Below are 15,461 nucleotides of genomic sequence, written 5' to 3'. Positions count from 1 at the left end.
GGTTCGGCGGGGCTGCCCCGCCGCCGCCCCCGCCCGGCCCGAGGCCCGGCCGCCCCCGCGGTGCCCCTGCGCCAGGGGGCGGTCCGGCCCCCTCCTCCGGCAGCGCCGGGCTCGGCGGGGCAGGGACGGGACGGGACGCGGCGGAGAGCGGCGCGGAGCCAGCGCTCTCCATCCCTGCTGCGTGTGCGGGATGAGCGCGGTGCTGCGTGGAGCCCTGCGGCGGCTGCGGCCCCCGCGCCGGCCCGGGCCCCTCGGCGCCCAGGGGCGGTGAGTGCGGGCCGGGCCGGGCCGGGCCGGGCGGGGGACGCGGGCAGAGGGGCCGGTCGCGGTGGCGGCCGTGGCCGTCCGAAGGCCCGACGGCGCGGCCCCCTGCTGCCGCTGTTGGGATGCGCGGAAAAGGCGCCGTGCCGGGAGCCAGCTCCGGCGGCCGGGGCACCTGAGGCCAGGAGGTGCCTCTGCGCCTCGCACTGCTGCGCCAGAGACGGAACCTGACCTGGTGTCTACTGGGCCATACCGATAAGCAAATAATGACCGGTTTCAACTGGCGCGATCAAACATCCAGGTGAACTGTGTGGTTCGCTGGGAAGGTGAACCCCCGATTCTTGCCAGGCTCCTGGGCAAAGGTTGGAAAAAAGCTGAAAGGCACTTGGAGGAGATCTCAAATCCACAGCGCGAAAGAACAGTGAGAAAAGTCTTTATGCTTGATCTCGACTACCACCTGCCTCAAAATTCAGCAGTGGAGCTGGTGTGTCGCACATCTGGCTGTTGAACAGCTTACTGTTAACTTGCAAAAATTAATATGTAATCAGAAGAAAGAACCGGTGCATGTGAGTGGTGCACCAAATACAGAACACTTGTGGTGTCTGTGCTCCCTCTTATTTTATTTTTCATTTGCCAACACCTGTTGTATAAGCATGTATAAGCATGGCGCATATTCTTCCTTCAATTAAACATTTAAAATGTTACAAGATTTCCATTCGTAAGACATAAAACTAGTAGCCTTTATTTATGAGTGGAAGTCTAGAAGACTAGTTACACATTAGAAAGTCTGTTGCTAGAGAAGTCGAAAGTGTAGGAGGAGAGGAGAGATAAAATTGAGTATAGATTAACTGCTCTGAAGACAAAGATACTGTGGTTTCATGGTAGTCTGTACTGCTACTGTCATAATATGTCCTGCCTTGTCTCACATCCAAAAAAATTATTTCTTAAAAATTTGTGAATACATTTCCTCATATAGCTTGCTGCTTGGCTATCTGTGGATGAGGCAGTAGAGAGGAGGACCAGATGAATTGCAGAAGAATAGGGCTGCTTGCAGCAGCAGTTCTGGATTGTGCTGGACTCAGGTAGTTGTGAAAGTACAGTGTGGAGTAGCAGGTACAGCCATTGACAAAAAACTGTTTCTGTAATGTTTTGTCTTGAGCAAAGGAGGGCATGTCAACCCTAGGAATGCCTCAGCTGTTAGAGCGTGGTGCAGATAACACCTGGGTTGTGAATTCAATTTCTGCATGAGCCTTCCACTTAGAAGCTGGACTTGATGGTTGTTGTGGGTAGCTTCCAACTCAGAATATTCTGAGAATCTGTGAACATGTCCAAATAGACAGAATATGAAAGTAAGTATCAAGCTTCATTCTTCATGAACAGGTACACTGATGTAGTTCATTGACAATGGTTTTAGAAATTTATTAAAGGTCCTACTGAGTAAATGTTTTTTAAAGCCTTTTTTTTTGCACATAATCCAGCACTTTGAAAGAGTCAAGTTTTGACATTGTCATGTTAGGCATTAGCTTTTTTTTGAGAAATAGAATCTACATATAAGGGTACCTTGGATAAATAATATTTAAAGCTTCAAGTGGAATCAAACCTGTTTTGTTGTTTTTTTTATTTTATTTTATTTTTATAATTACTGTTTTCCTATGTGTCCCTCAAAAATCATTTACTTTAGAAGTGGATATGAGTGGACAGGTTAGGTTTTAAGTTCTCTATGTAAACTCCCAAGCAGAAACCACATGTATTATGATTGAAGCCATAATCAAAAGAGATGGGGGAAAGTGCAATTGACTTTTTCTAAATATCTGTAATTTCACTTGAAATTTTTTTTTTTTTTTTTTTTTTTTTTTTTTTTTTTTCTTTAGTAGAGAAGCCTCATCTCCTTCCTTAGGGAAAGACAGAGCAGACACAGTGATTATAGGCGGTGGTTGTGTTGGTGTGAGTCTAGCCTATCACTTGGCTAAAGCTGGCTTGAAGGATGTTGTCCTGCTTGAAAAATCTGAGCTCACTGCAGGATCTACCTGGCATGCAGTAAGAAATGTTTTGTTCATGTGTCAAATTAACAGTAGTTTGTGTATATAAGTTTTATTACCTTTTTATTCCCCCACTTTCTTTCCTGCTATTGCTGACATTACATAAAATCTTGGAGAAGCAAAGATAACAAATGTATGCTGTGAGTTTTTTAAGCCTGCATATTTGTCTGCATTCTAAGGAAAAGAACTAAAAAGACATACATGTAATAATGTCACCTCCTTTAATAATGGTAATCACATGGTCAGTCATACTGGTTCACAATGTGCATTTATATAATTACATATTTTCTGAATCTATATCTGCAGTAGTTAATGCAACAAAATTAAATAAAGCTTGCCACAGTAATATAGTAATAGATGCTTTCCCAATTAATTTCCAATTTTTAACTGAAATTGAAAGATAGTTATCTGTGTGTGTAGCAACACAAAAGAGCAGAAACCCAAAAGTTTTACTCTACTCTGTTAATACAACAGAATATTTATGCAATAATTTACCTTTCAGGGACAAATTAAGGGGGACAGTTAAGACTCAGATGTATTATATTTTATTTGTATTCTCATACTTCTCCCAGAGGAGGAAGTCTGAAGTCTGCAATGCTTCATCTTGGTGCAGAGGTTTTCTGGTTTTGGTGCTTTTTGAGAGAGCAATAGTAAAAAATTAAATAAAAAAAGAATCACTGCCTGCAGTGAATAAGTAGTATACTTCATTTTACTCGCTTTTCAATAATGAAGCAGATGAAAACATGCTGTACATAGTAAGAAGAAACAACATTCAGTAGTTTTATGTGAGACTGTCATGCAACAATTTGGCAAACAGAGCAACATGATGCCGAGTGTCAGATCAGGTATCTTGTGTATTGAATCATAACTACAAAATAGTCAAAGAGTACTTTGTCTTAGGTACAGGAGTGTGGCACAGAATGAATTCTATTTGCCTAATGCATACACAAAAAAAATGCTTGTAAAAAACAATAGAAATCCCCTAGTTCAGTAAGGAATCAGAATCTTGAATGGTATTGTTACTGAATGTTTCATTTGTTCTTGTTACACTCACTCACCCCAACTTACTGCTCATAACAGTGTTAAAATAACCTTCCTCCAGTACTTTTCCCCACACTTCACGAGTGCAGCATTGCAGCCCTCAATGTGGCTCAGTTTCAAAGGTAAGGAGGGACTTGGAGCTCAGCAGAGAAAATGCCTCCACTACTAGAATTGAGTGAGCTGCCTCATGACGCCTGTTAGCAGGAATTTGATGTGATTAACAGCAAGATACCTAGCTATCTAGTTAAAAATGTATAACTACATGCTATTTTTTCATTGTCTCCTTTCATTGAACTCAGTATAAGAGGGCTTTGTCTGAAGGTGACAAGATTGGTGATGTCTGTTTCAGATGAGTAGGAAGATCAAAACTGTGACTGTGAGTTCCTTGTTCCACCAGATACTATTTATTTATCAGTGTTTTCCTCACAGTGATACAGTACTAAACACAGATGACAATTACACACACTCATAAGATATGAAATGGCATGTAGCATGTTGCCTGCAGTCACAAATGTTGGAAGTCTAGTTCAGATGTTGCTGCACATTTTACCTCTTTCACCATCCAGGTAGTCCTGCCAGAGCTCAGAATCATGTTTCAGATAGCTCATATTCCTGCCGGAATTGCTGACAAAACTTTATTTCATTTCTCAGGTCTGCAATAACTTCCGCTGACTTTCATGTGTGCTGTTAAAACAGCAGAATGTCATGCATTTTTATATTACCAATTATGAAAAAGTATAACAGAGCAAGTTTTTATATGTTACATTATACTTTTTCTTGCAACATGTCATTGATTTGCTGCTAACAGTAAAACAGTACAAGTCAAATAATAACTTGTTACAATTTGGTCACACTTGCAATAAGAGACAATTTTTTATATAACAGTGTTAAAAACATTCTCCTCTAGAAAGTTAATTTAATAATGGCATTAGAATAAAATCTGAAACTGTTGAAATAGAAGAAAATTGATACATGAACATTTAAACATTAAAAAATTTCAACTATAAAAATGCTTTAAAATATTTGTGTCAATTCTCATAGCAAAGAGAGCATTTTCCCACATGTTTATGTAAAATAACAAAAGCTGTTAGAAAAATGGAGTAAAGCCTAGAGATAATCTCTTTCAACTACAAGACTAGTTGGCTCTGCATTTCAGGAAAACATGTAGATGCACTGGGAAGCCAGCTGGGCCAGAGTGAATTCATGACTGAGTTCTGGAGAAAAACACAGTATACTGGTGATAGAGCAGGAAAAATCTGCAAATCTGGAAATTTAGAAAAGTTACCTGAGCATGTGAGGGGGATGTTAGGAAAGCTAAACCTCAACTATATTTAAGATTTGTGAGGAAAATTAAAGGCAACAAGAACTGCTTCCACTGCTGCATTAATAGTAAAAGGCTGAAAAATTGAAATAAGTAACTGTTCCTGAATGAAGGGAGTAATTCAGTCACAGTGAATAAGGTCTCAGTGCCTTCTTGCCTCAGTTTTCTCTGACAGGATTTCTCAGGCCTACAGTTTAAAGAAGTGCAGCTACTGGCAGTGGATTAGGACAACCAGGGATTACTGGAATATTTTGGCACATGCTTGTGTGTTGGAGCAGGCAGACTGCATCCAATAATGCTGCTGATTCATCACAAGGCTGCAGATATATCACATTTAAAAGACAATTGAAATTGTTGGAGATGTCAGAGATTTGGCGAAGAGCACGTATATGACTTTTTCTAAAACACAAAAGGACTGAGCAGAACAGCTAAAGGTCAGCTTGCCTTAGTTCAGTTTTTCAGAAAATCATCAAATGAGTCCCAGGTCCATAAAAGAGAAAAAATCTGATTTGGAACAGTCAAGTTAAATTTGGCAAAAATTAATAATGTCAGATCAAATCTGGTTGCAGAATATTATGAAATTATTGAATTCTTAGACCAGATGATGTAGTGGATGTCAATTACCTAGATTTTGGCAAGACTTTAGACACCCTCCCCACAGTATCAATCTACCTAACTGAAGATGTTATGGTCTGTATGGCTGGACAGCTAGAGAGTTAAAAGACTCTGGATGGCTGGTCTTAGAGGTGCTGGTGAATGGGTCAAACTCCACCCAAACCCTGGAAATAATGAACAGGAATCTGTCCTGGGACCCGTCCTCTTTGGTATCTTTATCAGTAATTTGGAGTAGGTGATGAAGTACATGCTCATCCACTTCTGAAGTTTACACCAAACTGGGAGCAGTAGTCTATGCACTCAAGGGCAGGGCAGCCATGCTGAGGGACCTAGGCAGGCTACAAGGATGAAAGGACAGTTTTATGGAGTTTAACAAGGCTGGATGCAAAGTTCCATATGTAGCGGGGAAAGTAGAGCAGCCTCTGTCTTTGAAGATTCTCAAAGACTAGGCTGGAAAAAGTCTTGAGAAATGTGGTCTGATCTTGTAGCTGACCCTGCTTTGGATAGGAAATTTAAAAGAATTCTCCTGAGGACCCATTCAGTCTTTTTTGTTTCATTATAATTATTTTATGATTTTATTATCTTAATTTTTATATGGTAAAGTCAAGTTATAGTCGTTAGCCAGCTGAACTCTTGAAATCAGAAACATTTATTACCTCAACCCAAAAGGTAACAAGTGCATTTAAACTTCTTTTCTTCACTTGAAAGTATAAGAGATTGAAGTATTCATGTAATTCCTGCAGTTAAATGCTCTTGAATATATGGGTTTGTAGCTAACTTGTAAGTGATTTGTGACTCATTTAGTTCAAAATGACTGCGCTAATAGTGACTACTAAAATGGAATTTCCTTACATTTGGAAGATGTATTACTACATTTGGAAGAATAACAGAAGGCCAGAAAATGTTTACATAAATAAAGGAATACAGTAAAAACAAAATGAGATAACCAAGAATGCATGTAGAAGTAAATTAATTACTCTTAGGCATTGTACATGGCCAAAGAAATTTAAATATTTCAATGCCTTATTTATTTCTTCATTGTGTATGCACTGAAAAAAAGCCCTTAGAATATATTTTTTGAGAAACAAACAAGTTTTAGCTAAAAACTCTGCAGTGAAACAGCCCTGTGGTTTAGTCTAAGGTAATTAAAATAAATGTGTTCATAAGGTGAATGCACATGTGTTAAATGAGATAAAAATCACATTTAGTTGAATATCTAGTCTTCAGCTGTGCCCTGTGTGATGCTAATGGTTTAATATCATAATAAGAAATGAACAAGGAATAATTTTTCCAGACTATTAATTTAGCCCAGGGACTTCAGAAACTATCATGACTGCTTTGTTCTTGTTGGGGCCCTAACTAGATGAAGCTCTTTCCTACAGGTTTGTGTGATCACTTCTCTGACTCAGATTGTTGAGCTAACGGACATTGCCAAACATACTTAGAGTCAAATTTATGAATAAAATATAGATACAGCTGAAAAATATGATACTGACAAATGATTAACTTTATGCTCTTCTGTTGGATTATCTGGGCATTTCAGTAATCTGGTGCAGTATGATATTGCATATAAATTGAGGTATCAGATAGGAGGGAACAACTGCAGCAGTATCCTGGGTTGGCATATTTGGTGAGAAAGGACAGATGGCAAAACACCTGTGCAGAAAACAGAAATGGCATGAGTAGAGAAAGGACTTAATTTTTATTTTTGTAGCAGTTGGCTCTATGCATGTGTTGTTTTTCTTTACAGTATCTTGGCACTTCCTTTTCAAATGACAGTTGGAAGGATTTCTAATCTCTGTTCCTATTTCTTATTTGAGGCTGGTTTAACTACTTATTTTCATCCTGGAATAAACCTGAAGAAAATCCATGCTTACAGTATCAAACTCTATGAGAAGTTGGAAGAAGAGACTGGACAGGTAATCCCCTAAACCTTTGAAATGTTAATTCAGAGCAATACCAATTGTAGCAATAGTCTTACGAAAAGGTGTAGTTGATAACTGTATGAAGTAGGAGTTTTCCTTGAAATACATTCTTCATCGTGTCTAGTCACTACATATTGTTGGTGATTTCCCAGGTTCTTCTGCAGTTTAGGAAAATGCTGCTCATAAAACACCTCAAGTCGCAGCAGAGAGTCTTCAACATTCACTTGATAAAGCTAGAATAGTATCAGGAATCTGGAATGAACAGATTGATTATGATACATTCCTGCCTTAAATATATCTGCTTAAAAATTCATACGATATGATGCTGTCTGTACTTGAGAAGATTGCTGCAATTCTTCCCATCCCTTTCAGAGATGTGTTTTTATTTAGTGACTTAAGGAATGAATATGTGGATAAACAGGAGTCATCTCTTTCATTTGGCATCTTTCAGCCTTATAGATTTCATTTACTAAACTTGTGCATGCATTGGATGGCAGCAGAAATTGAATGAACCTCACTGCACTAGTCTACACATTTTATGGTTTTTTAATATATGTAATATATATATATGGCAGACATTTTTTTAATATTTGTCATAAAATGCTTTTTTCTTCTTCCTGCTACTCAACTAGATAAGCTGTCACGTCAGATTATCATTGTAAATTCCAGTGAAAGACTTTTTCAACCTTATTATTGTTCTGTGAGATAACATAGAAAAGTTGAAGAAAAGTGAGCATTCAGTGTCCAGCTCTGTAAGGATATTTAATTTATTAAAAAGACAAAACTGGCGAGTGGTTTTTCATTGTGTTTATAAAGGTACTTAATTAAATACATACCATAGGAAATCATGCAGATGATAGATTTTAAAATGAAGTATATCATATATACTTATTTTTGAGATGGATCAGATTCTATTTTTGAAAGCTTATGAATGCATATATCAAATATAAATTAGTTGTTAGTAAAAATGAATGTCATGGCATTCAATTAATGCTTCTTTCAACTGTTTTCAAAATAGTATGCATTAACTTAGGAAGTTAATTTGATAACTTCTTGACAAATTATGTTCTCTAGGAGTCTATATCTAAGGCCTGTTCCTTCAAGGGCCCATAGCTTACTTACATAGTGGAAAATTTCCTGTATACTTCCCTTAGTGCAGGAAAATACATATATGGCAGTCAGTAAAGGTGCTTTCAGTAATTCGTTTTTTCTCTTTGATTTAGCCTGTGGGGTTTCATCAGCCTGGAAGTATCAGAATTGCTTCGACCCCTACTAGGGTGGATGAATTCAAATACCAAATGACTCGTACTGGTTGGCACCCAACAGAGCAGTATTTAATTACGCCTGAGAAAGTACAAGAGCTATTTCCCTTATTGAACATGGATAAGGTAAAGAAACCAGTTTTATGGAATACAACTTCCATTGCAATTAAATATTGGTCTATCAGAAATGTACATGTGTATTTCTTTATACAAATTGTACATCAGATTCTTGTTTTTGAGTGAAAAAAAGATGTATCATAGCCTAAAATCATAATTTGCGAATTTTAGTGCATACTGTATGTTAGAATACATACTATTAGTTACCGAGTCTATAATATTATCATATTAAAGCATTGCAGCCTTTGATTGCATGGGAGAGCTGAGCAATTTTACTCTTATAGGCCATTGTTATGTTGGGTAAAGGCTGATGCTATTATATATCTTGAAAACTTGTTTCTACTTCTTAAAGTTTACTATATTCAAGAAAGCTAGTGTTTAAAAAACATCAATTTTGATAAATATTTCTTTCTTTTTGGGGATTTTACCTCCATTTAGGTTTTAGCTGGCCTGTATAACCCTGGAGATGGTCATATTGACCCTTACTCTCTAACTATGGCTTTGGCTGCAGGAGCCAGAAAATATGGTGCTCAGTTAAATTATCCTGTGCAAGTGACTAATCTGAACTCCCGATCAGATGGGACGTGGGAAGTTGAAACTCCACTTGGAATAATTCAAGCAAAGAGAATTGTGAATACTGCAGGTAGGATTTAATATAAGCTTTGAGTTCTTTTCAGATTTATAAACTAGCTGACATAAAGCACCTTACTGAATTGTGTGGGTTAAATATATAAAGAATATATTTATGTTTTTGAAGATTCACTTGGTTTGTGGATTGTACATATTTCTTCACAGTATGGTAAAAATTTAGCTGTTATATTAATTGCTCTTAAGTAGGCATTAAAAATATTTACCCTGATTTGTCACCAGCAGTTAGCAATCAGACTGCCTTGTTAGATTTTAGTGGCTGAAGAGACTTTTTCTGGTCTACAGGAAATTGAGTAGGAGAGAGTCCATGTCTAGAGTCACAGAATCATAGAATATCCTGAGCTAGAAACGACCCAAAAAGATCATGGAGTCCAACTCCTGACCTTGCACAGCAACATCCCTAAGAGTCACATTGTGTTCCTGAGAGCATTGTTCAAACTCTTCTTGACCTCTACCAGGCTGGTGCTGTGACCACTTCCCTGGGGAGCCTGTTCCAGTGCCCAGTAGGTGAACTGTCCATGCAGTCCTCTAAAATCTAATGAAGCATACCTAGGAAGGGAAATGGAATATGAAATAAATATCTTCTCTGTTTCTTCAGAGAAAGAAACTGAGGATTTGACCTTGCCTATTTCACTATTATCTTTCCCTAAGACTTAACTCTATCCACATATCCTTGAAATGGAAGATTTTTTTGTTGTCCTTCCAGTCATATTTTAAACATGTGCTTGGGTCAACAGTGCATTTTTTGTATGTCATAAAAATTGCGTAACTCAAAGGAGCTTGTATTTACATATGCACATGTTATTCTTCATTGTGTTAAAGAAGCCAAACTAATGTTTCTACTTCAAATAACTTTTGGGCAAGTGTCCTTTGGATTTGTGTTTATTTTCCTGAGCAACTTAGTAAGTCTAAGAACCTGTATTCAATCTAAACTTATTCTCTTATTAGTATGCTACTTTATACAAGTGTAGAAAAGTACATTACTTGGTTGGCAGGAAAAATATAAATGGTTGGCAGGTCTGATGTGAGGCATGCTTTCTGCTTCCTAGTAGAAGATTTTCTGTTTTCAGTTGTTTGAAAGCATGTTGAATATTTACCATATAGATTAAAGTTTTGCTGACTCTGCCTCAAACTGGATCGTATCTGCATTTTAGGGCATTAGTCCTGCATAACTCCCACCACAGTGAATAATCAGGTTTCAGTCAGAGGCTGTGATATCTCAAGTTGACTTTCTTACTCAGATGGGAGAAGTGAACTGAGAGCAAGAATAATCCCTTTCTGTGTATTTGCAGCAGAACAGAAAAAAATAAAAATAAAATCACCTATTTCTAGTGGAAGGCACTAGAAAATTAAGGTCAGTGAGACAGGGACTCTTCTTGTTGGTGGGTAGAATACCATAAGTGACAATGGAAATTATGAAGGAATTTGACTGGAAAGGGAATAGGTTAGGAGCGCAAAATGCCTTGGAAAAGTTTCTGGAAGTGTTTAGGAGCACTGGCAACAAGTGGAATAGTTACATGATACAGGGCTTGTGGGATAAGGAAGCTCAAACTGGAAGGGGATGGCAGCAGTGGGGGTGACACCAGAGAGATAGTGGTAAGGTATATGATGTGTTTCATTAAGGAAGCTGAAACTAGGAGCTTTTCTGACAAAATGACTAGTAAGGATACTCAAGGAATGGTTGTATGGGAAACTGAATGGAAAACTGAGCTGTTTAAGCGTGAAAGACTGGTGTAATATGTAATAGAAAGGGAAGGATAGGTGGGAATGGTTTGGAAAGAAGAGAAGGCTGCTGGGACAGAACTCGACAAATGAGGGAGACTGGCTAGCACAAGGTAACAAAATAGCTGCACATGAATGTAAGCACTGGAGTAAGAGTAGAGTTTGAGACAATAGAAAAGAACAAAAAAACCAGTTAGAAATTTAGAGGAAGAAACTTAAAGAGTGGGATCAACCAGCTGGACACTCTCAGGGGATGTGCTTTACAGGTCTTTCTTTCAGAGTCTGGGATATAGGCAGCCCTGTCTGTGTTGAATCAGACTTCAAGCTCTTAAATCCAAGCTTTCTGTCAAGACCTACTGGAAAACCCATTGAAAAGTGCACTTTCTTATATGCCTTCCATATGTAGATGATCACCTGCTATTGCTGTATGCCTTGTTGAAATTACAAGGCTCTGAGGCTCTGAGCTTGCTCATGAGTGCCACATAATGAATTTTGGTGAGAAAGAGGACTAGAGGAATTTAGTATGCTTTTTAGAAGGCAATCAACCACATAAACAGGGAAACCAACTTTGAAAAATTTTATATAGGTCGCAAAGTGAAGCACTAGGAAAATGAGAGGTGTCAATATTTGACTGCCTTTGGGTTGACAGTTCATATCTTTCAGGCATGAACTATGGAACAGCATTCAGTTACAAGATCACAAGCTCCCTTACAAATAGGATCCCCGTGCCATTTGTTACACAGTGTGGATGTATTGGTCTGAAGAGATATAAGATTAGGAAAGGGAAAGGCAGCACTCTTGGCAATCAGACTGACTTAGGCCACAGACTTCCAGACACTCATTATTCCTACCTATTAGCTCTGCATTGTGTGGATTAAGTATCACAGACTCAGTAATTTCCTTACGTTTTTGTAGTGTAGTTATCTTTCTTCAGCTAATATATCAAGTTGATACTAGGCAGATTTTTCTGGTAAATGCTTTTCAGAGCTTATTTGCAAATATTAGAATGCATCCTTTTGAGTTTTCATAAGTCTTTTTTGTTATTTAATAAGTTATTAAATCAACAATATGTTTACTTAATTCTCCTGTGTAGTTAACTGTTCAGCCAAAATGAATATTTGAAGCACACATTGCTTAACATTCTGGCTAATGATGTAAAATCAATACTGTATAACACATATCTCAGGTAAATGTTTTCTCAGAAAAAAACTCATTATTTTTCTCAGCCTTTCCTGGTTCCTTTACAGATCATGACTTGTATAATTTTAGGCTCATGTTGCAGAGAAAAATACATCAGAAGGCTCTTTACATTCCTTCTCCCCCTCCCTGCCTCACCCTGCAACTGACATCTGCTGCAGAACTGGTACAAACTAGTTCCAACCAATCTTTAGCTGTTCCTTATGTGAGATTTCCATTTTAGAGGAAAGCAGAGGCCTAATAAACAATCTCTGACATGAAGTGACTATACTGAGCCTGCTGAAGTTATTTGCAGTCTGTTTATAATTAAGTATTGGATTAAAGTCTCTAAAAATAGTGAATTTTGTTTATATACACAGTGTGGGTGTGTGTGTATAAGCATGTTTTTTCCGACATGTATACACTATATATACAACCATTTATACATAGTGGTAGAAGATTGCCTTTTTCAAAACCAAGAAATAGTCAGATTACATACTTCAGCAGATATGCTAAGTAACACTACCACTAAATATTTGAGCATCAGATGTTTGCAGTGTCTACAATTTAATCTTCACAAATGTCCCAGAGATATAATGTATGCCTTCATTTATCTCTACTATGTGTGGCAGGACTTGGCATCTACTTCCAATTAGAATTTTATTTTAGAGAATATTTTCTTCCTTTTGACATTTTTGTTTTTGTTCAAAGACCTTAAACAAAGAAACTTACATTTTTATTTCAGTAAACGTCACCTTTTGTAATTTCAAACAATTAAAAAAGCACTTATCGTGTGACTTTTTTAGAAGTACTGTAGTGTAAATTTTATTCTAAACAAACCTAAACTATTTGTCTCTTACTTAAAAGCATTTTAAAATTAGCTGGTTTGTAATGTTATTCAGAAAATCTAATTGCTAAGAAATTTCTTCTGATTAAGAAAGGAACAAACCTGTTTCAAAGATCTAACTTTCTGATGCTTTCACTTTTCCTGTCCACTTTGGATCATTAGCTGGCCTTATCTTAAAATAGTTTTGTTTGTGGGTGGCATGGAAATACCTAAATCAAAAGAAGTTCCCTAAAGATTGTTAGCCACTTAAATACACATTTGTGTATGTCTTGTGTAATGAAGGAAACCCTTGCATATGTGCTGGGAATACAGATTTATTCATTTTTTTAAATTGTCTTTTGTATAGGAGAACATAAGTCATGTTTCATTAGCCTTAAAGGATATTTTGGCACTCTATGTGACTATGGCACGAACATCCCTCAACCAATTTAACTGACATAACAAGTGTCTGGCAATGAGCCTCCTCCAAATGGTGAGGTACTATTTAGAAGCAAAAGCTTTACACATGGTAACTGCAACAGGTGCTGGTTTCTAGTAGGGGCTTTTAGCTGAACAGATCTCTTGAAGATGATGATGGATTTCCTCTGCTGCTTTGCCTTAGCTGGCTGTCAGTAACTGTTAAGTGAATCACGGCAGAAAACGTTCTCCTTGCAAACTTCACATTTTTTTTAAAAAGTGAATGTTGGACCCTGAAGCTAATTCATAACATTAAATAAGAGATGAACAGCCATCCTGGCATGGGGGAATGGCACAAGGCCAGCACAGCCCAATTCAACTTTCCTAATTGCCCTGGCTTTAAGCCATGCCAGAGGTGAGAGGATGTACTCCCACCTAATGTCAGCAAGCGGCGTGAGCCGGCTGCTCCCCGCAGGACAGGGAGCCAAGCAGGGTAACACATGCTGGCCGAGCCAGCAAGGGCTCTGTCCGGCAGGGCACAGGGAACACAGCAGGGAAGGCCCAGGACACGCAGCTGGGGTCAGCCCTTGGTCCAGGGCTCCAGATGGACTTGCGAGGATGAGGCACAGTCAGATCCATAGTGATGAAGCCAGGCTGAGGCCAAGCCAGGAATGTGAGCACAGGCCAGGAACAGACCTGGTGACGGTAACCGTGGTCAACCGTGCCCACTAATCGATAAGCAGGACTGTAGAGTGGAGACTGAGCTGAGGTCAGGCTGAGAAGTAGTCCACGGATCAGGGTCTGGATCAATGCGTTCCATGGCCAGGCACAGCCCTGGTTGTGACAGAGCTGTAAACAGACACACAATCAAACCAGCTCAGACAGGTTCTGAAGGACCTGAGCTGACCTGGAATGGGAGTCCGGTGCCCACTAGTATGGGTGCAAGTCCCAGGTGAAGCTATTCAAGCTCGTTTATACCTTTTTGTGTCCTTGGCACTAAGATATTTTGCTGTTTTGACTAGGTTTTGGACAGTACAGAATTGAAGAGACAGGTGGGAGAATTTGGTTAAGACAAGTTAACAGCAAAAACAAAGTTGCATGTTAAGCTGGGCAGCATGATGTGTATGTCCAGGAGAAGGGACAGCTGTGTTAGGTAGAAAATCTTGCTGGAGCTATTTTGTCTTAAGCAGTTTGGAGTCATCTGGTTACACAGGAACCAGGCTGACTTGCCTTCCTTTAGTCAGTGCCATATGGCACATAGCCTTTTATTTGGAAGGCCCTGCTATCTCTTTTTCATCTTTCATTTTGTCTTCCTCCAACCTTCACTCCCAAACTCCCCTGAAACTCTTATTTCATTGGATTTTCCCCTTCCATTCCCACTCTTGAGACCTCTTCTCCTTGATATAAAATTCAGGAATATGGGGCTGAGGGAAATTCTAAGCACATTAGAGCAGCTGCCATTCCTGTCTGCAGTTATACCTGTCTGATTCCCTAATCTGTTATGTTCCAGCCTCACAGCAGATGTAAACCATGATGCAGAGCCCAAACTGAGTGACAGTGAAGTGGCTTCCACTCCTTCATTCTGACACAGGGGCCTCACTAAGTGAATGTGCCTTACCAGCTTAGCCTTAACAGAGAATTAGGTCTTCTCTAACTTCTCTAACTTCTATCTGGCTGTATGCATGAAGGATCTTGAGCCAGCTTCAGAGGCAGGGAAATGTCTGCTTGCATTTTCTGACCAGAGTCTGTATCAGAACTTCTAATCTGACAGCTGTGGGAGAACACACTTGACTGTTCACCAATACAAGCATCATTATGAAGTGGTTGCTGTATGAGATATAATTAATGCAAGTCACATGATGCATGTGAAAGAGGAAAGAAACTTCAGTTCCTGAGGTCATTTGCCTAAGAAGTACTACCTTAGTATGTTGGGATGTTAGGACTTGACTAGTATCTTGGTAAAGCATACTAGTTCATTTGGTTGATAGGAAGAATTTTGGTTGACACAATGTGAGTTAATTTGTTCTGGGTTTTAAGTGTCTCTAACTTTGCTAGGAGTATATTGCAGACCTACTTTACTGAAATAAGCCA

General features: G+C 38.9%; 1 protein-coding gene across 2 annotated transcripts in view; it reads left to right on the top strand.

Annotated features, from left to right (window-relative positions):
* The first annotated feature begins 49 nt into the window (after positions 1–49).
* The window catches only part of DMGDH (dimethylglycine dehydrogenase), a 42,410-nt gene continuing 26,998 nt past the window's right edge, over positions 50–15,461 (top strand). The window contains exons 1-5 of one of the 2 annotated variants that reach the window (XM_079330197.1): positions 50–267; positions 2,136–2,298; positions 7,098–7,196; positions 8,426–8,590; positions 9,020–9,224. In XM_079330197.1, the coding sequence (XP_079186323.1) occupies positions 191–267; positions 2,136–2,298; positions 7,098–7,196; positions 8,426–8,590; positions 9,020–9,224 (709 nt within the window). In that variant the 5' untranslated portion in view covers positions 50–190. Of the gene's footprint in view, positions 268–2,132; positions 2,299–7,097; positions 7,197–8,425; positions 8,591–9,019; positions 9,225–15,461 lie in introns of both variants that reach the window. The other variant, XM_079330196.1, reaches the window with a different exon arrangement.

Source organism: Erithacus rubecula (assembly GCF_903797595.1).
Source record: "Erithacus rubecula genome assembly, chromosome: Z".
Taxonomy (NCBI): Eukaryota; Metazoa; Chordata; class Aves; order Passeriformes; family Muscicapidae; genus Erithacus; species Erithacus rubecula.
This window is presented reverse-complemented; position numbering and strand designations above follow the sequence as displayed.